Consider the following 26,136-nt stretch of genomic DNA (forward strand, 5'->3'; position numbering starts at 1 on the left):
CACCACATCCACTGGCTCTCCCCCATCTATTTTACTTGTCACCATCTCAAAGAATTCCAATAGATTTGTCAAGCACGATTTACCTTTTGTAAATCCATGTTGACTCTGTCCGATCCCTTCTCTGCTAGTCATATGCTCCACTATTACATCCTTAATAATGGATTCCATCATTTTGCCCACTACTGATGTAAGGCTCACTGGCCTATAATTCCCTGCTTTTTCTCTCCCCCCCTTTTTAAATAGTGGGGTAACATTAGCTACCCTCCAATCCATGGGTACTGATCCTGAGTCTATCGAGTTCTGGAAAATAATTCTTAAAGCATCTGCTATCTGAATGTCCACTTCTTTAAAATACCCTAGGATGTAGTTTATCAAGCCCTTGGGATTTATCGGCCTTCAATCCCTTCAATTTCCCCAAGACCATGTCCTTAGAGATACTTATTTCTTTCAGCTTCTCCCTTGCATTAGTCTCTATGTTTCCCAACATCCTTAGGAGGTTATTTGTATCCTCTCGTGAAAACAGAACTAAAGTAAGAATTTAATTGGTCTACCATTTTCTTATTCCCCATTATATATTCCCCAAATTCTGACCTCACCACACTTGTCACCGAGGGCTAGGGAGACACTCCCTTCCCTCCCTCACCTGCTGCATTAGATGAGAAAGAGAGAGAGATAGAGAAAAGGAGGGGTAGAGAGAGTGACAGAGTGAAGGAGAGATAGGGAAGTGGAGAGGGAGAGAGACAGAGGCAGGCAGAGAGAGGGAGAGGGAGGGAGAGAGGGAGGGGGAAAAACAGAGACAGACAGAGAGAGGGACAGGGAGGGAGAGAGGGAGGGGGAGAGACAGAGACAGGCAGAGAGAGGGAGAGGGAGGGAGAGAGGGAGGGGGAGAAACAGAGACAGACAGAGAGAGGGACAGGGAGGGAGAGAGGGAGGGGGAGAGACAGAGACAGGCAGAGAGAGGGAGGGAGAGAGGGAGGGGGAGAGACAGACAGGCAGAGAAAGGGAGGGAGGGAGAAAGGGAGGGGAATACACAGAGACAGGCAGAGAGAGGGAGAGGGAGGGAAAGAGAGGGGGAGAGACAGGGACAAGCAGAGAGAGGGAGGGGGTAACAGACAGGCAGAGAAAGGTAGGGGGATACACAGAGACAGGCAGAGAGAGAGAGAGAGAGAGAGGGAAGGGGAGAGACACAGGCAGAGAGAGGTGGGGAGAGACAGAGACAGGCAGAGAGAGGGAGGGAGGGAGAGAGGGAGGGGGAGGGGAAGAGACAGAGACAGGCAGAGAGAGGGAGAGGGAGGGGGAGAGACAGAGACAGACAGAGAGAGGGAGGGAGGGAGGGAGCGAAGGAGGGGAAGAGACAGAAACAGCGAGAGGGAAGGAGGGAGTGAGAGAGACAGAGACAGGCAGAGAGAGGGAGGGAGGGAGAGAGGGAGGGGAGAAACAGAGTCAGAGAGGGGAGGAGGAAGAGAGGGACGGGGAGGGGGAGAGACAGGCAGAGAGAGGGAGGGAGGGAGAGAGGGAGGCGGAGAGACAGACAGGCAGAGAGAGAGAGAGGGAGGGGGAGAGACAGGCAGAGAGAGAGAGAGAGAGGGTAAAAGGGAAGGTTTAGGAAGATGAGGGCTGCACAGGTGAGGGTGAGTGAGGGGGAGGGAGAGAGTGAGGAGTGAGGGTAGGGGAGAGGGTGAGAGAGAGGGAAGGGAGAGAGGGTCTGGGACAAAGAGAGAAAAGGAGAGAGTGAGAAGGAGAGAGAGAGCGGAGAGAGGTGAAGAGAGAGAGAGAATAGGTAAGAACAAGTGGGTAAGAGGGGAGAGAGAGGAGTGTAAGGAGAAGAAAGAGAGGGAGATATCAAGGTGTACTTTAAGCAAGATGCAGTTAAAAAGAAACCTGGGAGAGAGAGAGAGAGAGAGAGAGAGAGAGAGAGAGAGAGAGAGAGAGAGAGAGAGAGAGAGAGTGTGTGTGTGTGTGTGTGTGTGTGTGTGTGTGTGTGTGTGTGTGTGTGTGTGCGCGCGCGCGTGTGCGTGTGTGTGCGTGCGAGCGCGCGCGTGTGCGTGTGCGTGCGGGTGTGAGCAAGACTGTGTGTACATGCGTATATGAGCTCATGTTTTTGTGTGCATGCGTGCGTGCGTGTGCGTGAGAGTGTGTGTCTCTGTGTGGCGGGAGGAGTGTTGTTGGCTCTGTGTGAAGCCCAGAAGCGTCCTTTTGCAGGGACCGGAGTGCCAGAATGTTCCGGCTGGGTGTCTGTCAACATGTACGTCAGCTATCTTCTGGATAAGAAGGGGAACATGTACTCCAATTCTGTACGTCACCCTGGTCTGAACCTGAACCCTCAGAACTTTGTGCCCCCTCCCCCTCCTCCACCCCCGCAATATGCTGACTTTGCCGGCTACCATCACCATGTTGCTGGGATCAGCTCTGACCCCCATCACCCCCAGCACCCTGGCACCTGGGGGCCACCTTACGTGCCGCCCAGGGAGGACTGGCATGGCTATGGGGTGGTGGCTCCTTCCCTGAGCTCTTCGGGGCCCCAGCCGACCTTCGCAGCTCCTGACTTCACGTCTGTGCAACCCCAGGCCAGTGGGGCCATCCTGCCCTCCGTCAGCTCCATGATGCCTCCGCTCTCCCCCAACTCACCTAAACAGAACCCCTACAGCTGGGTGAGGCAGAGCCTTCAGCAGAACCCCCCAGGTAGGACAGGGGAAGGGGAGAAGGGGGGGGAGGGGATGGAAGGGAGGGGGAGGAAGGAGGGGAGAGAGAGGGTGGGGAGGGGAGGAAGGAGAGGAGGGGAGGAGGAGCAGATAAGTGAGGGGGAGAGGGTGAGGGAGAAGGGGAGGGGAGAGTGAGAGGGAAATGGGGGATCGGGAGTGGAGAGGAATGGGGATGGTGAGGGGAGAGAGAAGTGGAGGGAGGGGGTGTAGTGGAGGGGAGAGGAGGGAGTGGCAGGTGGTGAGTGAGGGCAGGGGAGAGGGGAGAGAGGGAGGAGACGGCAGGGGAATGGGATGTTAGGTGGGAGCACGGGGAGGGGTAGCAGAGGTGAGGGAAGGGGGTAGCAGGGGTGGGGAGGGGAGATGGCAGGGAGGAAGGGGGAGCAGAGAGGTGAGGGGGAGGGAGAGGGCGAGGGGAGGGAACAGGAAGGGATTGGGTGAGAGCAGGGAGGGAGGGGCAGAGGAAGGGAGGGGCAGGGCATGGGAGGGGGAGGGGAGGGGAAAGGTGAGGGGAAGGAGAGGGTAGGGGAATGGAGAAGGCAGAGAAGGGGTAGGGTGAATGTAGGGGTGAGGGGGAGGGGAAAAAGGAAAGGTGGATGGGAGACAGAGGATGGGGAGGGGAGGAAGAGGCAAGGGGAGAAACCAGGAAGGAGGGGAAGGGAGGGGGAAGGAGGTATTGGAGAGGGGAGGTGAAGTGTGATAAGAAGGCAGTGGTGAGGGGAGAGGAGATGGAGGGAGGGTCAGGTGCGGAGGGGTAGGCAGAAGGAAGAAGGCAGGGGAGGAGAAGGGGTGGGAGGGGAGGGGAGAGAGTGTGGGGGGGGGGTGAGGGAAGGGAGGGAGAGGAGGTTTCTTGTTGTTGGAAATGTGATAACACCAAGGCTGGGCTCAGTGTCCATGGGCTTTGGGCTGGACCCTCTGTCGGAGAGATTCTGATCTGTTCCCCAATACACAGAGAGAGCTCGTGGGGCAGGGCTGTCACACGCATATCGTTGAGGTCAGGCTCTGAACAGTGGGAGGGAGTGCAGAGGAATTAGGCATCCTGGCCAGGGTGGAGGGCAGGGGTGGGAGTTTGAGGTTTCAGCCAGTGTGACAGGTTCATTCAGTCCGAGCCTGAGAGATGTGTGTATGAATGTATGCGTGTGTGTGAGTGTGTGTGCATGTGTGAGTGTGTGTGTTGTGTGTGTGTGAGTGTGTGCACATGTCTGTGTGTGCATGTGAGTGTATTTGTGTGTGCAAGTGTGTGTGTATGTGTGAATGCATGTGTGAGAGTTGGGATCAAATGGGGAGAGTATGGGGCTGTCTTTCCTCACTCCTTGCTGGGGAATTCCTGGATCTGGTTCCATAACCCCACCTGCCTTCCGTGTGTTGAGCGCAGATCAGTGGGACCCTTATATACCTCCCTCAGTGGGCACTCCATATGTTCCCCCACTGTGTGCACCCCATATCCCCCCTAAGTGGGACCCCTTATCCCCCCTGCCCCCAGGGGCCTAGAACCTCTGAAGATCTCTCATAGCCCTGAAAATCAGTGAACACGAGCTCACATCCTCTACCGCTCTTCATTTAACAATGTCCCAGCGAAGTCATCTCAAGGCAAACAGAAAACGTCCCATAAAATCTACAGTAAGCAGTATTTTGTGGTTTCAGGCTCAGGACAGATAAATCTGTCAAGGTTCAAGTCAAATGTTATGGAAATAGTCCCTTCATTCTATCGAGTCTGTACTGACCACCAACTAACCCTACACAAACCCCACATTATTCTTCCTACATTCCCCATCAATCCCCTCAAGGATCTACCCCTCACCTGCACACTGGGAGCAATACGCTGTCATCAATTATCCTCTACGTTTCTTGGATGTGGGAGGAATCAGAATCACCCAGGAGTGCCCACTTGGCCACGGGAGAACGTGACAACTCCAGACAAACAGCACCAGAGTTCAGGGTCGAACCTGTAAGGCAACAGCTCTCACCCTGACATGACAGAGCACTGCACCTTAAAGAGGCAGGCAACAAGGCAGGGAGTCACTCTTCACCCAGAGTACGGATGAGAGGGGAGAGATTTAAAAGGGACCTTCACCCAGAGGTCAGTGGGTGTGTGGAATAAGTTGCCCGAACAAGTACTGCAATCAAAGAAAAGTTGCCAGATTCATGGATTGGAAAAGTTTGGAGGTAGAAAGATAAATGGGACTAGATTGGTTAACATGGACAGATGGGGCCAAAGGGCCTGATTCTGTGCTGTAGAACTTGTTGAGGGAATTCCAGAGCTTGGAGTTGGACCAGCTGCAGTCATGTGGTGCCAGAAGGTTTAAACGAGACTGGTGCAGAGGTTGAATCTGCAGGAGGCCACTTTGTTCTGACCCCCGGTATCCGGCACCTCTGAGGATTGGTAGATGCCTGATAAATGAACTTTCTGGTTGCTTGAGATTATATGTTGTGTGAGTGGTGAACTAGTTGCTCGGAATTGGGGTGGGGGGGGGAGGGGGCATCAATATTAAACCTGTATTTTTTTTTACCTATTTCTAATCCTTTTTTTGGCATTTGTTTGAGGCTTTGGGTTTCTTGAATCTTGGATATTGTATTTGAATGAAGGGGTCAGAGGGGCACTTCTCTCTCCTGGTGGGCTCTGTTCAACCCTGGGGGTGATGTGGCTCTGACAAAGCATCAGGGAAATTTGTCTGAAAAGTTTGGCTTCACAAGTACAATGGGAAAAATCAGGACCACTGAATTAATGTAGTGACATTACATGCCAGATATTGGATGGCTCAAGACAGGAGCCCATGGTGTCACGGGAAAGGAACTACCCTGGATAGACAATTGGCTCACTAGCAGAGGGCAGAGGGTGCAAGGGTGTGGGGAGAGCTGACTGCCTGCCGCTCTTTCGGGGTTACATCCATGCCCGCGCGGAGTTGGAGCGGGAACACGTGGTGTACAAGGGGATGGTGGCCAAATTCTGGGAATGGTGGGGCCACCAGGGGATTGCGTGTGTGATTGATGATGAAGACCATGTTTGAATTTGATGTGTAATAGAGGGGCAGTCGTGATCAAATTGGTAAAAATACTGAGGAGGAGGAATTCCTTGAATGTTTACGGGACGGTTATCTAGACCAATATGTCGAGGAACCAACTCGGGAGCAGGCCATTTTAGATTGGGTATTATGCAATGATAAGGGGCTAATCATCAATCTTGTTGTACGAGGCCCTTTGGGTCGGAGCGATCACAATATGATTGAATTCTAACTCGACATGGAGAGTGATGAAATTAAAACCAAGACTAAGGTCCTGAATTTAAATAAAGGGGATTATGATGGTATGAGACGGGAGTTGAGTAAGATTGATTGGGTGGTGTTTATGGGGGAGTTGACTGTGGATAGACAATGGAAAGCATTCACAGATCTAATGGAGAAATTGCAAAAATCGTTTATACCGGTTTGGCATAAAAATAAACCAAAAAAGGTGATTCAACCGTGGATAACAAGGGAAATTAGAGACAGCATTAGGTCCAAAGAGAGAGTATATCAATTGGCCAAAAAAAGTACCACAACCGAAGACTGGGAGCAGTTCAAGATGCACCAAAGGAGGACAAGGGGATTAATCAAGAGAGCAAAAATAAATTACGAAAGTAAGCTTGCGGCAAATATAAAAACCGACTGCAAAAGCTTTTATAAATATGTCAAGAGGAAAAGATTGGTGAAATCAAGAGTAGGTCCCTTGCAGTCGGAATCAGGGGAATATATAATGGGGAATAAGGAAATGACAGACCAATTAAATCCTTACTTTAGTTCTGTTTTTACAAGAGAGGATACAAATAACCTCCCAAGGATGTTGGGAAACATAGAGACTAATGCAAGGGAGGAACTGAAAGAAATCAGTAGCTCTAAGGACATGGTCTTGGGGAAATTGATGGGATTGAAGGCAGATAAATCCCAAGGGCCTGATAATCTACATCCTAGGGTACTCAAGGAAGTGGCCATTCAGATAGCAGATGCTTTAAGAATTATTTTCCAGAACTCGATAGACTCAGGATCAGTACCCATGGATTGGAGGGTAGCTAATGTTACCCCACTATTTAAAAAGGGGGGTAGAGAAAAAGCGGGGAATTATCGGCCTGTGAGCCTTACATCAGTAGTGGGCAAAATGATGGAATCCATTATTAAGGATGTAATAGCGGAGCATATGACTAGCAGAGAAGGGATCGGACAGAGTCAACATGGATTTACAAAAGGTAAATCGTGCTTGACAAATCTATTGGAATTCTTTGAGATGGTGACAGGTAAAATAGATGGGGGAGAGCCAGTGGATGTGGTGTACCTGGACTTCCAAAAGGCCTTCGATAAGGTCCCACATAAACGACTGGCTTCCAAAATCAAGGCTCATGGGATTGGGGGCAAAGTATTGATGTGGATTGAGAACTGGCTGGCAGGTAGAAGACAGAGAGTTGGGATAAATGGCTCGTTTTCTGAGTGGCAGGCGGTGACCAGTGGGGTGCCACAGGGATCTGTACTGGGACCCCAGCTGTTCACAATTTACATTAATGATCTGGATGAGGGGATTGGACGTAATATCTCCAAATTTGCAGATGACATTAAGCTAGGAGCGGTTGTGTGCACGGAAGAGGGGGTCAGGAAGCTCCAGTGTGATTTGGATAAATTGAGGGACTGGGCAGATACATGGCAAATGCACTACAATGTGGATAAATGTGAGGTTATCCACTTTGGTAATACAAGCCGGAGGGCAGATTACTATTTGAATGGCAATAGATTAAGAGATGGGGAAGTGCAGAGAGACCTAGGGGTACTTGTACATCAGTCTCTGAAGGCAAGCATGCAGGTACAGCAGGCGGTTAAAAAGGCAAATGGTATGTTGGCCTTCATATCAAGAGGGTTTGAGTATAGGAACAAGGATACCTTACTGCAGCTGTACAGGGCCTTGGTGAGACCCCACCTGGAGTATTGTGTGCAGTTTTGGTCACCTTATCTAAGGAAGGATGTTCTTGCAATGGAGGGAGTGCAGAGGCGATTCACCAGGCTGATACCTGGAATGGCAGGAATGACTTATGAAGAAAGATTGCGCAAATTGGGATTGTATTCGCTGGAGTTTAGAAGATTGAGAGGGGATCTCATAGAGACATATAAAATTCTGGCAGGACTGGACAGAATGGATGCAGATGGGATGTTTCCAATGACAGTAAAATCCAGAACCTGGGGCCATGGTTTGAGGATAATAGGCAAACCATTTAGGACCGAGATGAGGAGGAATTTCTTGACCCAGAGGGTGGTGAATCTGTGGAATTCATTGCCACAGAAGGCAGTAGAGGCAGGTTCATTGAATATACTTAAGAGAGAATTAGATCTATTTCTTCAGTATAAGGGTATTAAAGGTTACGGAGAGAAGGCGGGGACGGGGTACTGAACTTTAAGATCAGCCATGATCTCGTTGAATGGCGGAGCAGGCTCGAAGGGTCGAATGACCTACTCCTGCTCCTATCTTCTATGTTTCTATGTTTCTATGTGATCACAGCTTTTCGTAGCTTTTTTTTGCCACATGTTCATAGTGGATTTTAGTTGTAGCTCTGTGTGTGATTTGTCTCTTGTAATGTTGTCGTTTAAAATAAAGTTTGTATGTTTAATTAACAAAAGGCCAGGAGTGGGGATAAAAAGGCTGATGGTGACTGGTGGTGTTGGGCCCGCTACCTTCCACGCTGTACGTAAATGATTTAGATGACAGAATTGATGGCTTTGTGGCCAAGATTGCAGACAATTTGAAGATAGGTGGAGGGTTGGGTGGTATTGAGGAAACAGGGAGTCTGCAGAGGGAGTTGGACAGGTTGGGAGAAGCAGCAAAGAAGTGGCAGCTAGAATACAGCGTGGGGAACTGTGTGGTCATGCACTCTGCTGGAAGGAGTAAAGGCGTGGCCTATTTTCTAATTGGGCAAGTATTTCAGATAGCGGAGGTCCCAAGGGTCTTGGGAATCCTGGTGCAGAATTCCCTGAAGGTTTGGGCAGCACGGTTGGCCTACAGGTTAGTCCCACGCCTTTACAGCGCCAGCGATCGGGACCGAACTGGGGTTCGAATCCCACCCTGTCTGTAAGGAATTTGTTCATTCTTCCCTTGTCTGTGTGGGTTTTCCCCGGGGGTTCTGGTTTCCTCCTACCGTTTGAAATGTTCCGGGGATTGTAGGTTAATGGCGTGGAAATTGGGCGGCACGGACTTGTGGGCTGAAATGCCTGTTACTGTGCTGTATGTCTGAATTTAATAATAAATGACCTTGTAGGTGAGACCAGAACTAGGACACACAGCCTCAAGATTTAGGGGAATAGATTAGGAAAATCGGTTTTTCCCAGAGAGTCATGAATCTCTGGAATTCTCTGCCCAGGGAAGCGGTAGAGGCTGCCTCTTAGAATTTATTTGAGATATAAACACAATACTGGAGAAACTCAGCAGGTCTCGCACTGTACTTTTGATGCACAATCAATTCACCCAAAGACTGAAGCACAGGAGCTGAAGGCTTCTATTAGCTAGAAATGGACAGCATCTCTTGAGTTGCTGGCTCACACTGACCCGGGCTCGAACTGTGGGGAGGGTTGTGGCATGACAGCCTTTATGGGGGAGAAAGGGGAGGAGTCATGAGCTGGTTAGTGAGAGCAGGGTCAACATACAAGGTGAAAGTACTTACATACACACGTGGTTTCAGGTGGTAAAGATGGTGAACACAGTGCTTTACTTCATCATACCATTCCCTGTACCTCTGTCACCTTTCCTCCAGCTCCACCTCCTTCCCTCTCCCTTCACAGAGCCATCCCCCTTCCCTCTGGTCGCTGCTGTGATCTCCCTCCCTTAGCCACCTCCTGCCTGTGGGACCGTGCTCCTCCCCCTGCCCCACCCTCCCACCATTTTGTTTGGGAGCCTGTGGACACTTTGCTCGTACATCGATGAAGGGCTCAAGTCTGAAACGTTGGTTCTGTATCTTTATCTTTTCTCTATAAAGGACACTGCTTGACCTGCTGAGTTTCTCTAGTATTGTGTTTTTACTTCGATCACAGTGTCTGCAGACTTTCGTATTTTCCAGTTAGATAGATTTTTGCTTAGTCGGGGAATTTTCGAGGAACAGGCGGGTAAGTGGAGCTGAGAGGAGCTGTGATCTCTGAATGGCGGAGCAGGCTTTATGGGCCAGGTGGATGATCCTGCTCTCGTTTCTGATGTTCCAGCATTACGTTCTCTGCATTCCGCAGAATGCTGTTGTCCAGCCCAGCAATGGCCTTGCCTGCAGCTCTCTGTGATCTGGATTCCCTCCCCACACTCCTACAGACCTCTCCCCCCTTTTCTCTCTCTCTCCCTCTCCCTCTCTCTCTCTCTTCTCCCTAAGAAAGTTGAGCTGGCTGGCCGAGCAGTCCATTAGTCTGAAGGGTGATATAGTGGCCAAGAGAAGGCCAAGAACATTCAGTCCACGAAGCTGCTGCTTTTAAATCAAGGTTCCTGCACTATTCTCTGACGAAAAGATTTTAAACTAAAACTGAAAACCTGGGAGTTTAAAGAATGGAGAATTGACTAGAAGATTATATTTTGTGTTTGAGAAATTATTCCCTGAAACTTCTTACACATCCTTAAGTTTATTTGTCACATTAAACTTAGTGCAGTAAGAAGGGTTCTTCTGTGAGCAATCTATCAGGTTGTCTCTAACATTCAGATAGACGTGTAAAGAGCACAATTTACAGGGGGTGGGATCACAATGAAAAGGAAGATCAATTAGCTCTAAGCAAGGGCAGCGAGAGAAACTGTGGTGGGGTTCATCGAGGAGCCTGATGGCTGCGGTGAAGAAGGTGTCTATTGGTGAGCGATTTCACCCTTTTGAGCCTTCTCCCCGATGGGAGGAGAGGGAAGAGAGTGTATCCGGGGGAGAGGGGGTGATGGGTCCTTCAGTTGCCTTTCCCAGGCAGCGGGAGATGTAGAGAGAATCCATGGAGGGGAGAGAAATATGCGGGATGTTCTGAGCTGTGTTCGCCACCTTCTGCAGCTTCTCCCGACCTTGAGCAGAGCAGCTCCCATTCCCACGTGGAGATCTATCTGGCAAGTCTGCCCTCGATGAGGCCTCTGTAGAGGTTGTTGAGGGAGTTTGGGATCACATCAAGGATGGGAATGTTCACAATTTCCCTCCACAAAAGCTGATCTAAATAATTTCACAGATTTGGCCAAACAGATACAGATGTCTTTTTTAACTGAAGTTGACTCACTCATACGTCCTCATCTCAGTGGTCTGTTCACCCAGAACCATCCCTCATATTGTCATCACATCCACTGACAAGGGCGGTGCTCTTGTGGTCTGGTGAATTGACCTTGGTCTCGCTGAGGTGGTGGTCAGCTCCTCATCATGTCTCCGTCTGGACCATGACATCACCACTGATCACGAGGCCATAGCCTCCCCAGTACACACCAATCTCATTCTCTCCACATCTTCCCACCCTTGCACTGCCCTAATCCTTTGCAGACTGCTTTGATCTCCAGCCCAAATTTCACAGGCACAGATCATCATTGCGCAGCTCGCTCTTGACCCATGGAACTATAGAACACTGCAGCACAGAAACAGGCCCTTCAGCCCTTCTAGTCCATGCTGAACTATTATTCTACAGAGAACACTGGCCTGCATCCAGACCATATCCCTCCATAACCCTCCCATCCATGTTTCTGTCCAAATTTTTCTTCAAGGTCAAAATCAAGTCTGCATTCACCACTTCAGCTGTTTCCACACTCCTACCACTCTCAGTGTGAACAAGTTCCCCCTAATGTTGCCTTTAAACAAGTCAAATCCAGTTCATCATCATCTGATTGTACAAGTACAACCCAACAAAACACTGTTCTCTGGTCCTCAGTGAAAAACACGCAGACGCACATCCAGACAGAACACATGTATAGACACATAATACATATGCAGGACAAGCATTTCATCTATACAAATAAATAAATAAATATTGTTTGATGAATATGGGAGTCTGGGAGGGTCAGTGTTAGCAGTTCTTTTGGTCGTTCACCATTCTCCCTGCCCGTGGGAAGAAGCTGTTCCTCAGCCTGGTGGTGCTGGCTCCGATCCTCCTGTATCTCTTCCCTGATGGGAGCAGCTGAAAGATGCTGTGTGCAGGATGGAAGGGGTCCTCAGTGATTTTGTGCGCCCACTTCAGACAATGATCCCGGTAGATCATGTCGATGGGGGGAGGGAGATTCCAGTGATCCTCTCTGCCACTCCTGGGTCCTGTGGATTGACCTCCGATCCATTTCTCTACAGTAAAAGTACTCACACTGTGAAGCAGATGGCTAGGACACTCTCGATTGAGCTCCTGTAGAAGGTTGTCAGGATGGTGGCCGGTAGCCTTGCCCGCTTCAGTCTTCTCAGGAAGTGCAATCATTTCACCTATAACCCATGTCCTCTCCTTCTTGTCTCACCCACCCTCAGTGGGAAAAGCCCACTTACATTTACTCTATCTGCCCCTCATAATTGTGTATACTGCTATCAAATCTCTCCCATTCACCAACGCTCCAGGAATAAAGTCCTAACTTTAACCTTTCCCACTAACTTAGTTCTTCAAGTTCCATCAACATCATCTGAATTTCCTTCTTTATTTCTACCTTGATTCTCGTCAACCTCCTGTCCACTGCAATCTTCTACGTGAGACGCTGCCTCAAGAAAGCAGCCAACATCATAAAGGACCCCTGGTCACAACCTCTTCTCACTGCTCCCTTTGGGCAGAAATACAGAAGCCTGAAGACCATTATGTTCAGGCTGAAGTGAAACATGAAAGTCTGCAGACGCTGTGTTTGTAGTAAAAACACAGAAATGCTGGAGGACCTCGGCCGGTCTCACAGCATCCACAGAAGGGATAGATTACTTTGTAAATGACTTTTTGGGCCTGAGCCCTTCTTCAAGATATATCAAAAAATAGGCAGTTGCCTGAATTAAAAGGCTGGGAAGAAGCAAAGAAAAGCCTCCTCCCCTGGAAGTTGTAAGGAGCATCTTATTGGAGCAGGAGAGAGCAGCAGAAAGGTTCAGGGTGGGAATTTGGGAGTTTAGCTTCCTGTCATGCTGCCGAAGGTGGAGGAGTAGGATCCGGGTGGGATTGGAAGAGAACCTGTGATCCCAGAGCGTTGGAGGAGATTCCGGAGTTGGGGAGAGGGAAGAGCGTGAAAGGAAGGGTAAGATCTTGGGGTGGTGATTGACCACTGTTGGCCAGGGTTCATCCTGCGTGTTGGGTAAAGAAGTGGGTTAGGAGAATGGGGATATGAGGGGCGAAAGGCTGAAGATGGAAAGTCATATGGGAGGATTTTGTGATGGTTGAGTTTGAATGTGGTAAAAGCACAAATATACTGGAGGATCGAACGTAGAAGGACATTGTGAGACCTGTTGGAGGATTGTAGCGGATGTTGTGAGACCTGCTGGAGGATCGAACATAGTGGGACATTATGAGACCTGTTGGAGCATTGTAGCGGATGTTGTGAGACCTGCTGGAGGATCAAACATAGCGGGATGTTGTGAGACCTGTTGGAGGTTTGTAGTGGATGTTGTGAGACCTGCTGGAGGATCGAACATAGTGGGATGTTGTGAGACCTGCTGGAGGATCGAACATAGTGGGACGTTGTGAGACCTGCTGGAGGATCGAACATAGTGGGACGTTGTGAGACCTGCTGGAGGATTGAACATAGTGGGACATTGTGAGACCTGTTGGAGCATTGTAGCGGGACGTTGTGAGACCTGCTGAGTTCCTCCAACAGTTTTATGTTTTAATGATAGTTATAACCCCTGAGCTTGAATGTGCTCTGGTTTTGGAGAGGATTCAGCAGATCTGTCTGATGAATCAGCGACACATAAGACGCTGCAGACTCTGGAATCTGGAGCAAAATTCAATCTGCCAGATAAACAGCAGGCCGAGCAGCAGAAAAGGAATGAGTGTGTGATAAATTAGTTTTCCTCCGTGAGGTTCAACATTGTAGGGAAGTCTGTGGACTTGGACGGCGTTGTCTGGTTGCAGTTCCACACGAGAGGTGGTCTGAGTTTAACCTCTCTCCCAGACTCTGTCCCATGCCCTTGGACATGGTGACTACAAGCACTAGGAGCCGACACAGACTGTTGACACCAAGCCTCTGGAGATAGCAGCACCTCATTTTCTTATTAACTGACAAAGACTGAAACTATTAATTCAGGCAAATCTAATGCACGTTTGCAATCTATTCCTGAAATTGCAAATGAGGTCTTTCCCTAATGCTGCTTGATCAATGGGAGTAAAACAATAAGGGGCATAAACCATGTTGGAGAAGAGTGGTCAAAATATGTGCCTGAAGTGAATCACCAGGTACAAGTACTGTTGCAAACCCAGAGACCCCACAGGCATCTGTCCCACAGTACCCACCCCCTCTGTCCCACAGCCCCCACCCTCTCGATTCTGAAATTAACATGTAACATGCAGAGAGAGAGAGAGAGAGAGAGGAGAGAGAGAGAGAGAGAGAGAGAGAGAGAGGGAGAGAGAGAGAGAGAGAGAGAGAGAGAGAGAGAGTCATTCACAAACACACACACTCAAGGGATGGGGGCTGTAGGACTGAGGGGGTGTAGGGTCTGTGGGACAGAGGAGATGGGGGCTGTGGGACCGAGGGGGTGGGGTTTTGGGACAGAGGGGATGGGGGGATGTGGGTCTGAGGGGGTAGGGTCTATTGGACAGAGGGGGTGGGGTCTGTGGGACTGAGGGGGTAGGGGTGTGGGACAGATGCCTGTGGGATCTCTGGGTTCACCACAGTACTTGTGCCTGGTGATTCATATAAGCACTGCTCTTTGATCCAGTTACTGTGTGTTAAACCTCACCCCTCCCTTCAAACTCCTCCTTGTTGGAAGGAGACAGCAAGATCAGTCATTGGGGTTGATGAAGGCTTTCTTGGGTTGAAGGTCAGAGGTAAAAGATGAGCATCAGCTTTGTTAGCAGTACGATGTATAAGGGCACTCTGCATGTTGTACGGGTGGAACGGAGAAGGGGCGTCCATCTGCCTGACGTTTATGTTTCTGTGAGTTCATGGAAAATGTGCAGATGCCCAGGTGGATTAACCTGCAGATCTTCTGTACATACTTTGTGTAGTGCGCGTCGAAAGAACCAAAGACTTGTTGATCCAAACCAAGGCTTTTATTAGCTAAAAGACTGGAGCATATCACAAGTAGGTCGACCAGTCCAGAATGACCTGGTCTGGCTAGGAGCAATCCTTTAAGACCTGCCAGTAGGTGTGGCTACACTCTCAGCCGATCACAGTCATCCTACACTATCATCTGTACATGTACACATTGGGGATAGAATCTGGACTATCACATTTTGCCAACATCCACCAGCTAACCTCTGTCTGAAAGTATTTACCTGAGCAGGTCATAACACAAGGATTGTAAGTGGGAAAGAGGACAAGACTAGACTGTGGATAGGTCATGGGGGGGAAATATTGGGTAATGTGGGAACTTGTCCAATGTAGTAAGGCCAGAGTAAAGGATCAAAAAGAGCTGCTGGAGACACTAGGCAGGACAGATGTCCACAGGTGAGATATGAACATCTCCCCATCTGCAGCCCTTGTGTTTCTCTGAGTGTAGGGCCACCTGCAGAAGACAGGGACAAGGTCAATAGTAAACCAGCACTGATGGACCAGCACAAAGAGCTGAATGGTTTAATTCTGCTCCTATGCCTCAATGCTTTCTTCTCAGGGCAGTGATCTTTGGCACTGCCCTCCTCAGTGAGTGTAGAGGGCAGGGAATGGGTGAGAGTGACAGCCAAGTGGGTGAGAGGTTGGTCCCGCAGCAAAGCTGACAGCATCACAGAAAAAACAATGGATCAGCCCTTCATTGCGCAAAAAGATTGGACCTGATCTCAACCGACCATGACTATTCCCTTGTCCACCCCTTCTTCTCACTCTCCCTGAAACTTTACCTTTCCTCTCCAGTTCTCACACCTGAAACGTGAACTGTTTCTCTCTCTAAACTAAACCATAGCATGTGCAGACTTTCTTGTTTTAATCCCTTTGGTAGTTCCACTGCGAGATCTCTTCAAGGTTACCATCTACACTTGTGTAATTGTCAATCCCTTATAATACTCACCCCCCCCCCCTTTTGGGTCAAAAATCACATGTTTTCTGTATGAACCGCGTAAAAGTCAATCCCCCCCCCACTATTTTTGGCCCCGACTGCCCACCCATCCAAGCTCCTGACGCCTTGAACCTACTGCGGTCAAAAGTCAACCCCTCAAATTTGACCCAAAAAATTGGTCCCAAAACTTGACTATTACACAAGAGTGCCTGCCCTGAAGAAGGGACTTCTGTGAGAGCTTCTCTCACCACTCCCCCTTGGCCCTTCCTGTTGCTCTCAAGCTCAATTCCCAGACTCGCTTCCACAACCACATCTAACACCTTTTGTCTGTCAGTCTGTACTCCTACCCCTACCTTTTCTTCCCTTCGGCCCAGCCCTTTAATTCAGGTGCCTGCCTGCCTTTACCTCAGATCTTGAGGAAGGGCTCAGGCCCGAAATATCTTGACCTCATATGGATGCTGTGAGGCCTACTGGGTACCTCCAGCTTTTCTGTGTTTTTACTGCAGTTTCATTTTCATCCCCCTCTACTCGTTCCTGTTTCTCTCCATGGAGCATGGAAACAGGCCCTTCTGCCCATTGAATCCATTCCAACCATCAATCACCTATTCATGATGTTGGATTCTCCCCACATTGCCAGCTATTCCCCCCAGATTCCACCTCACACCCACACACTGCAAGCGATGGGCACCGACCCGTATGTTGTTGGGGTTTACTTATATCGGGTCTGGGCTACAAACTGGGATGGTTATCGTTAGCCTGAGGTGGTCTACAGTGGCTGGCCTCTCACGTTGGGGTACTGTTGTTTGTGGATGCAGAGGAATATCTCCCAGCAATATTTCGGTGGCAAGGTTAGCGGAGTGATTAGCGCAATGCTGTTACAACGGGACCAGGGTTTGTATCACGCAGTGTTTGTAAGGAGTTTGCACGTTCTCTCTGTGTTTGTGTGGGTTTCCTCTGGGTGCTCTGGTTTCCTCCCACCCTTCAAAATGTACAGGGGGTGTAAGTTAATTGGGTGTAATTGGGTGATATGGACTTGTGGGCCAGAAGGATCTGTTATCGAGCTATGCGTCTAAATATAAATTTAAAAATTCTGTATCTCACATTTACAACTGCTGTTCAAAGTTATGAAGGATTTCCCATAAGGAAGATGCTAATCTTATGGGACACCCATAGCCCTCCATTTTTCTTACATCAATGTGCCTGTCTGAGAGTCTTTTAAATGTACCTATTGTTCCAGCCTCCACCCCCACCCCGGCAATGTGTTCCTGGTACCCACACCTCTTTGTGTAAAAAAATGCCAACCTCTGACATCTCCTCGAAACATTTTACCATTCACCTTAAACCAATGTCTTCTTGTATGTGTGTACAAAGTGAAGGGGAGGGAAGTTTAGGGAGACCTCAGGGGTAAAATTTTTACACAGAGAGTGGTGGGGGGCTGGAATGCCTTGCCAGGGGTGGTGGTGGAGGCTGGAACATTAGGGGCATTTAGGAGACTCTTGGACAGACACATGGAGGGCTTACGGGGTAGGGAGGGTTTTTTTTAAAGGAATATATGAATCAGCACAATTTTGAGGGCCGAAGGGCCTGTGCTGTGCTGTAGCTTTCTATGTTCTGTAAGCGAGAGTGAGGGAGGAGGAAAGGTGCAGGAAGGAATTCAAGATGTTGGGGAGCAGGCAGCTGTCAGCATGCTTGCCAGAGATGGAGTGGACTAGACAAGGGGCTCAGGGATCTCATAAGGGAGTAGAGATTGCGAGGGTGTGGCGGTATGGCGGCGAGTGATTTAATTTTTACTTAGAGATACAGCATAGAAACAGGCCCTTCTGGCTCATGAGCCGATGCCGCCCAAATACACTCATGAGGCCAATTAACCTACTAATCCCATGCATCTTTGAAGGGTGGGAGGAGACTGGAGTGCCCCGATGAAATCCACACAAACTCCTTACAAACAGCACGGGATTTGATCCATGGTCGCTGGTGCTGCAACAGTGGCATACTAACCACTTTGTGAACCGTGCCTCCTGAGATAGCATAGAAACAGGTCCTTTTGCCCATGCCAAGCAAGGTAATGGTCCTCCTGCCTTTCCTCTGGACCACAACCCTCAGAATCCATGCCCTGTCTTGGAAATGTGAGAGAGTGTGATGCCACTTGGGGATTTGAGGGAAAAGCGAAGGGTGTTTAGGCCTAAGACTGGAATGGATGTCAGTCAGTGTCAAACGCTCAGCTCCAACAAGGTGCAATTAGCCACTGGGTTCAATCAGAGAGCAAAGCTTGACTTTGAGTCATCTCTGTCATTCATTGACAGGATACAATGAAGGAGGGATAGACTGGCAGGTTGTGGATAGAGCCTACCAGGGTGTTGGCAGGGGATAGGTGCTTGTCACGGGACTCACCAAAATGTTAACTGTTGCATGGTCATGCATCTCACTCTCTCACATGTCCAAGCCGTTTGGACAGTGCATGGAATTTTAAGGATACTGCACAGTAGATGCTCATCCCAGTCCATGAAAGCCATGTCGCCCAAATACACCCAATGACTCTACAACCCTGGTACGATTTGGAGGCTGGGAGGAAACTGGAGCACTTGCAGGAAAGCCATGCAGTCAAAGGGAAAATGTACAAACTCCTTACAGACAGTGCGGGATTCAAACCCTGGTCCCGAATGCTGTCGCTGTAGCAGTGCTGTGCTAACCACTACACCAACCTGCCATCCCTACGCTAACTCTTCTCCTCCTTCCTGTCGGCCCGAAGACAGGTAGGATGGGTTTAGAGCAGTGGTTTTCAAATGTTTTCTTTTCCTCATCCCACCTTAAGCAACCCCTTACTAATCACAGAGCACCGATGGCACAGGGATTACTTAAAGTGGGGTATGAGTGGAAAGAGAAAGGTTGTGAACCACTGGGTTAAATTATGTAGAGAGAACCCTAGTTTCATCCTGCCATCTCAGTGTTTCACTGCCCATGTTTGCCCCAAATTTAAAGCTCCCACAACCACTGTTTTGAAGAGACATAATGAAATAATTCCCCATCAATGTTTATGCTTCTACTAATCTTGGTTAACATTAGGTATTGGCCATTTATGGAGGCACTGCCTCACAACTCCAGACACCCGAGTACGATCCTGTCTGTGCAGAGTTTGCACGTTCTCCCTGTGACCACATGGATTTCCTCCGGGGGTTCCAGTTTCCTCCCGCCTCACTATCTGGGCAAATGGTGGAATCCAGTGGGAGTTGTCGGGAATGTGAGGAGAATTACAGAGAACATAATGGGACATCACAGGTAAAACTCTCTCCACCATTGAGAAGATCTACAGGGAATGCTGCCATCAGGAAAGCAGCAGCAATCATCAAGGATCCACACCACCCACCACACTCTCTGTTCTCGCTGCTGCCATCAGAAAAAAGGTATCGGTGCCACAAAACTCGCACCTCCAGGTTCAGGAACAGCTGCTCCCCCTCCACCATCAGACTCCTCAACAACAAACTCAATCAGGGACTCATTTAAGGACTCTGACGGGCACTTTATGGAATTTTTTTATTCTCTCTGGATTGCACAGTTAGTTTGTTTACATTTGTTATCTATTTACAGTTCTTTATTTGTTTACATGTTTAGTGTACAGTTTTTTTTTGCCTTACCAATAAGTGGTATTTCTGCCTCGGCCACAGGAAAAAGAATCCCAGGGTTATTTATAAATTTAAATTTAGACATAGAGCACTGTACAGGCCATTTTGCCCCATGAGCCTGTACTGCCCAATTTACACCCAATTAATCTGCAACACCAATACATTTTTAACAGTGGGAGGAAACTGGAGGCCCCAGAGAAAACCCTCACAGACATGAGGAGAACGCGCAAATTCCTTACAGACAGGATGGGATTCGAACCCCAGTCTGGTCCCAATCGCTGGCGCTGGAAAGACGTTGTGCTAACCGCTATGCCAACTGTACTGCCTTAAGTATTGTGTGGCAGGGTTGTGTGTGATGTTGTGTATATACTCTGGCAATTAATCTGAAATCTGAATCTGAAGGAAGCGGAGCCAGCATAGACTCGATGGGCTAAATGGTACTCATATCTCACATAGGATCTTGCTGTGTGAAAGGTTGGCAAAGTCATTTTTTGCAATGTAACAGTGAGGAAACTTCAAAAATGCATCAGGCTGGAAACACCCCGTGGTTGTGCAAGGCGCCATATAAATGAAAGTTCTTTCTTTTGAACAGTTAGTGAATGTAAAAGGGTGGTTTCGGTTTTGTAGTTGGGTGGGTGTTGGGCTGGTACTTCCACCCAGTGTCAGTGCTGTGGACTCCAGAGAGTTGATGCTGAACTCAGCGAGGAGCCTTACGATAAAACTCCCATTACCTATTAACCAAGATAATCTCCTTATCAAGAGCTGAAGTTGGGTCTCTCAAGAACTGCTATCAGGGAAGCAATTTTTCACCATAAACCCTCCATCAGTTGCGATATTGTGCAACTGACCTTCAATTCTGTTGACAGTACAGATGGATAAATCCTAGCACAACTGGAATTCACCAGGTAATAAAACTCAGTTCGAGTGAGCTGTCAAAACAAGGCTCCGGGCTCCGGCAGGAGGAGGGTACAAGGGTTTCAGACTTTAGCAGTAACAGCCCAAATTCGCTGGGTTTCCAGGGCACCAGACTCATTATCCCCAGTCATTACAGCCAACGGAACATTTTCCAAGTCTGTCATTCAAGGTTTGAGATCAAGATGACAATTCAATTTGTCCTCATGTAATAGGACAGTGCAATATCACCCAGAATTTGTTTTCCCTGCTGTAAGGCAGACAGATTTGCCATCGACAGAAATCACCTGAAGTACCTCTTACAGTTGGAGAGAGAGAAGCAAAAGAGTCCCCAAGTGTCTGTGGATTCACCTCCGCCACTCCTGCAGCCAAGCAGAGTCCAGTCCAAACCATGGGCAACCCGAGCTCTAGGTCTGAACCTCCCACACAGTCAGAAACCCTTCAGCACACTTGCCACCCTCTTGCATCCTGGTTCTGATACTAGCCCCTTCAGCCAGTCTTGAGGCAGTTTCCAGCACTTTGCAGTCTGGTGTGAATCCCTCAGCATAGAGCATAGAACAAAGAACATTACAGCACAGAGTAGGCCCTTCAGGCCACGATGCTGTGCCTATTTATATAAACCAGTAGTTCTTAACTGTTTCTTCCCACTCACATCCACCTTAAGGAATCCCTGTGGTATCCTATGCCACAGGTGCTCCGCAATTAGCGGATTCTTTAAGGTGGTGTGTGATTGGAAAGAAAAAGGTTGAGAACCACTGAACTCACCCTTCGCATCACCCTCTATTTTTCTTGCATCCATGTACCTGTCTAAGAGTGTTTTAAATTGTCCCTATTACACCAGACTCCAGACACATCCCTTCCCTTCCCATATCACCAAACCAACAAATGTCACCTCTCCACAGCCCGAAGTAATGATCAGAAGATAAGGGTTGGTGTGGTGCGCTGAATCAGAGGATCTGAGGCCATGTTGCTGCTGGTGGCCTTGGTGAGCGGCTGGTTGAATGTGGCTTGGGTCTCAATGAGGAGACATACTTTCCACTGGGCACCCTAAGACCTTGAAGTAATTTCCCAGTTCTGTCCTCCCCTCAACCACAAAACCAAATTGTTTTTTTTCGTGTTCAACAACAACACAAGGAAGTTTCCTGCTTGAATCTTTTGGGATGTCTTAAAAACACAGAGATGCTGGAGGAACTCGGCCGGTCTCGCAGAGTCCACAGCAGGTAAAGATACATTACCAACATTTCTGGCCTAAGCCCTTCTTCGAGGTACCTTTCCTGATACTGTACCTTGAGGATGGGCTCAGGCCCGAAACATCAGTTGTATATCTTTATCTCCTGTGGACACTGTGAAACTGCCGAATTCCAGCATCTGCAGAACGTTCGAGATGTCTGACAGGGAACAAACTGAATGGGCGCTGCGATATAATGAGGATAAAGTTATTGGAATAAGAGCGGGAAGAGGTGAAGTTTAAGCAGCAATTAGATATATAATGATCCATAGCAGGGAGGACGAGGCATCCAAGAGGTGGAAGAAGGTTTCAGGCGGGATAACAATTGGATATAGGTGGGAGGGGGGAAGAGACAGAAGCGAAGCAATGATGTGGGGGGGGGGTGGGTAGACTGCTGAGAAGGGAAGGGCTCCGACATGATGGAAGTGAATCTAGGTGGTCGCATGGTTGTAGAGCTTGAGAGCAGCAAGGAATTCCCCTGTGGTCCCTTGGAGCGTCGGACAATTGTGAAAGGGATGTCTGAACCTCAAACACCTTCTTTGATGGAAACTGGCGAGGTGCAGTGGATGAACGGGGAGAACTTCACAAAATCCATGGGTGGAGTCCTCTAGATAAGCCAGTCCAGGACCTACCGCGGGAGGCTGGAAATTTAAATAAGTGGATAAACCTGAAATTACAAAGCAAGTTCTTTCACACAGAGGGTGGTTGGTGAGTGGAACAAGCTGTCAGAGGAAGGGGTGGAGGTGTGGACAATTGCATGTGCGTTATATCTGGTTGTGTGTCTGTGTGTTTTTGCACCGAGGACCAGAGAACGCTGTTTCATCGGGTTGTAGTTGTACAGTCAGATGATAATGAACAATGTTTAAAAGACATTTGGGCTGTTCTATGGTTTGCAGATGTTGACAGCAGTGATTCTCAACCTTTCTTCCACTTACATACCCACCTTAAGAAATCTCTGACTAACCACAGAGCACCTATGGTATAAGCTCTCTGTGGTTAGTCAGGGATTACTTAAGGTGGTTTGTGGATGGGAAAAAAAGATTGAGATCCATTGGTGTAGAGTGATCTCAGCCAAAAGGGCTGAGATTGGTCAACAAGAACAAGATGGGCTGAAGGGCCTGTTTCTGAGCTGTAGTACTCTGTAATTCTAGGTTAGAATAATGATGACCACTCAGGCAGCCGATCCCCTTAAAAACTTATCTGGTTCACTGATGCTCTTCACCAATGGAAATGATGATTCAATCTGGCATTAAAGTTGGCTCTAAACTGCCATCTAAAATAGCTCAGCAAGCCTTTGGGATTTGAAACGACTGCCTCAGGGCACTAGGGTCTCAGGTTCAATCCTGACATCAGATGCTGTCGGTATGGTGTTTGCAAGTTCTCCCTATGACCCCCCCATGGGTACCTCCCAGCTGATCTGAAATGTAGGTTAATGCTGTAAATTTCTCCGGGTATGTGGTGAGGGGTGGAACCTGGGGAAGTCCGGTTCCTTCCACGTCCCATAGACCTGCTGATTGGCAGGTCAGCTGGCCCCCTGTGCATTGTTTTCTTATTTGTTTATTCGTCACATGACATCCACTTCTGTGAGCAGGCCAACAGGCTATCTCTAACATTCATACTGCTGTGTGGAGTTACAATGGATGAAAGGTGAATGAGTAGGTGAGGGGTAGAATCTGGTGGGTGTTGATGGGAACATGGGAATAAAATGGGATCTGTGTTAATGAGTGGAGGGTACAGGTTCAGGGGACTTCAGGGCCTGCTCCTGTGCTTGGCATCTCTTTCTACAGCTTGGGTTCAGGATTTTATCACCTGTTGGATAGGAGAAGGGCATGAATATTTTATCTCTCCTGACAACACCTCAGTGTGCAGGTGTGTCCAGAGGGTGGTGACAAAGGGAGGGAGAAGGTAGCCATTCTCCGCTAATCAGTCTGCTGATTCCTTGCCCCCTACCCTGCCAGGCAAAACCCGGACGAAGGACAAGTACCGTGTGGTGTACACCGACCACCAGAGGCAGGAACTGGAGAAGGAGTTCCACTATAGCCGCTACATCACCATTCGCAGGAAGACCGAACTGGCTCTGTCCTTGGGGCTGTCTGAGCGGCAGGTCAGTGTGTCTCACTTTGCGGGCATCCAGGGAGACCCTGCCCCTCCACTTCCCCATGCTTGGTGGGGGGGGGGGGGGGTGTTGTGATCAATGAGGGCAACGTGGGTCCCACAGACTTTCCCAGCGACAGGTTGGGGAGGGAGTGTGGTCCTTCTGACCTATAAAGTTCCTACGTTCACATTCATTCCACACACACCTGGATCCAGTAATACCAAGATCACCTATAAGACCATAAGGCATTGGAGTGGAAATAGGCCATTCAGCCTATTGAGTCTGCCCTACCATTTAATCATGATCTAATCCATTTTCATATCTTTTGATATCCTGGCTCATCAAGAACCTGTCAATCTCTGCCTTGGTGTACACCCAATAACCTGACCTCCTCAACCCCCCGTGGCAACAAATTCCACAGATTCATCCCTCTGACTCCTTCTCCTCTCCTTGCCCATCGCCCACTCCTTCCTTCCCGCACCTCCTCACTCCTTTTCTCTTATCAGAGAACACTTTTCTCAGCCCTCTTCCCCCCATAACCTCCCTGCTCCCACCTGTATCTCCCTGTGTCCCTCCCCATCCCCCTTCTCTCCCATCATGAAATCGACATCCCCAATGAAGGGCTCAGGTCCAAAATTACTCTCCATGGACTTTGCCAAGTTCCTCCAGCAATATTGTGTGTTGTTCCAGTTCAAACCATAGACCACAACAGGACTGAAACAGGCCATTCAGCCCATCTAGTCTGTGCCAAACCATCATCATTCTGCTGATTCCCACTGACTTGCACCCCAACCATAGCCCTCCATACTCCTCCCACCCATTAACCTAATTTTTTTCTTAAATATCAAAATCAAGCCGGCATTCACCACCTCAGCTGGCAGCTCGTTCCACACACCCAGCATTCTCTATGTGAAGAGGTTCCCCCAAATTTTCCTTTTCAACATTTCACCTTTCACCCTGACCCCATGTCCTCTCATTCTTCTCTCACCCAACCTCAGCAGGAGAAGCCTGCTTGCATTTACTCGATCTTCACCCATCATAACCTCTATCAAATCTCCCCCCATTCTCTAATGCTCCAAGGAATAAAGTCCCAACCTATTGAATCTTTCCTATAACTCAGCTCCTCCAGACACAGAACATAGAACATTCCAGCATTTCCTCTGCACTCTTCATATCTTATTGATATCTTTCCATGTAGCGATGTGACCAAAACTACATACAGTATTCCAAATTTGGCCTCACCAATTTAACACACCAGGCTTCGGCCCACGATGTTGTGCCGACCCACTCCACCATAATCGAATCGCCGTTATCCAGAATTTAAGCAACTGGGAAAAAAAAAGTGGAAAAAATAGGTTAAAAAAACCCAAAAGTTTAAAATTGGTCCCACTAGTGGTTAGTTCACCAATCACACAACAGGCAGTCTCAAACAACCAGGAAACACATTTATTCTTATGAATCAAAACAAGGGTGGGAAAAGGATTTGGGCATAGATATAACCAATAGAAATTGGACACAAATATGTTATGATAGCATGAAAAATACAATAAATGCCAGATATTCCTTAAGAAAACATTCTAAACCCTCCCTACCTCATAACCCTCTCTTGTTTCTTCCCTCCATTGGTCTGTCCAAGAGTCTCTTAAATGCCCCTATTGTTTCATCCTCCAGCAGTACCCCTGACCCCCACAACTCTCTGTGTAAAAAACATGCCGCTGATGACCTTCTCTTTCACTCGGTCTCAGGTGAAGATCTGGTTCCAGAACAGACGGGCCAAGGAGAGGAAGATCAACAAGAAGAAGATCCAGCAGCATGCCAGCTCCACCACCTCCAGCCCCAGGACCCTACCCACAGCCGGGCTGGTCTGCAGCAGCCTCGGACCACCAGCCATCCCTCTCAACATCAAGGAGGAATACCTGTCCTAACCCAGCCCCTGGGCACCGCACCTGCTCCCATCAGGAACGGCTGTCCCACCACCAAGGTGGCGAGGACCTCATCTGCGCCTCAATGATGCCACTTCCACTCCCTCACGAGAGACAAGGAGAGGGTGGAGGTGGTGAGGGGGAGTTTTGTGGCTGGGGTACGGAAGAGGGGGAGGGAGGGAGTGGACCGGCTTACTCAGGATGAGGGCTTGATCTCTGCATCCCATGTCATTGAAAAGACACTATCCCGAAACATGGACACAATGGGACCCCCACTGGCCACATTATCTTCCAGGGACCATGCGAAAAAGCTGCCCATCCTGATGGGGACATGGCCTTTACCTTGCCGTCGGGAATGACGGGGTCTCGACCTAAAATATTTTTGTGGTTAAAGGGGTTTTATTTCGTAACAGAGCGTTAATTCCTTTTAAATGTGGATTAAACTGCAACAACATTTTCACCTTGGCAAGGTGGTTGCAAAGAAAATGCTTCTCAATTCTGTGAAACACAAAGGTCTGCAGACGCTATGATTGAAACACAGAAATGTAGGAGGAACTCATAGGTTTTCCGGACAAG

General features: G+C 48.8%; 1 protein-coding gene across 1 annotated transcript; it reads left to right on the forward strand.

Moving 5' to 3' along the window:
* The first annotated feature begins 2,243 nt into the window (after positions 1 to 2,243).
* LOC138742796 (homeobox protein CDX-1-like) lies at positions 2,244 to 25,574 on the forward strand. Its single transcript, XM_069897734.1, has 4 exons — positions 2,244 to 2,661; positions 18,952 to 18,993; positions 23,502 to 23,647; positions 25,384 to 25,574. The coding sequence occupies exons 1-4, from the start codon at positions 2,244 to 2,246 to the stop codon at positions 25,561 to 25,563; spliced, it is 786 nt and encodes a 261-aa protein (XP_069753835.1). The 3' UTR covers positions 25,564 to 25,574.
* The last annotated feature ends 562 nt before the right edge of the window (positions 25,575 to 26,136 follow it).

Source organism: Narcine bancroftii, chromosome 9, assembly GCF_036971445.1.
Source record: "Narcine bancroftii isolate sNarBan1 chromosome 9, sNarBan1.hap1, whole genome shotgun sequence".
NCBI lineage: Eukaryota > Metazoa > Chordata > Chondrichthyes > Torpediniformes > Narcinidae > Narcine > Narcine bancroftii.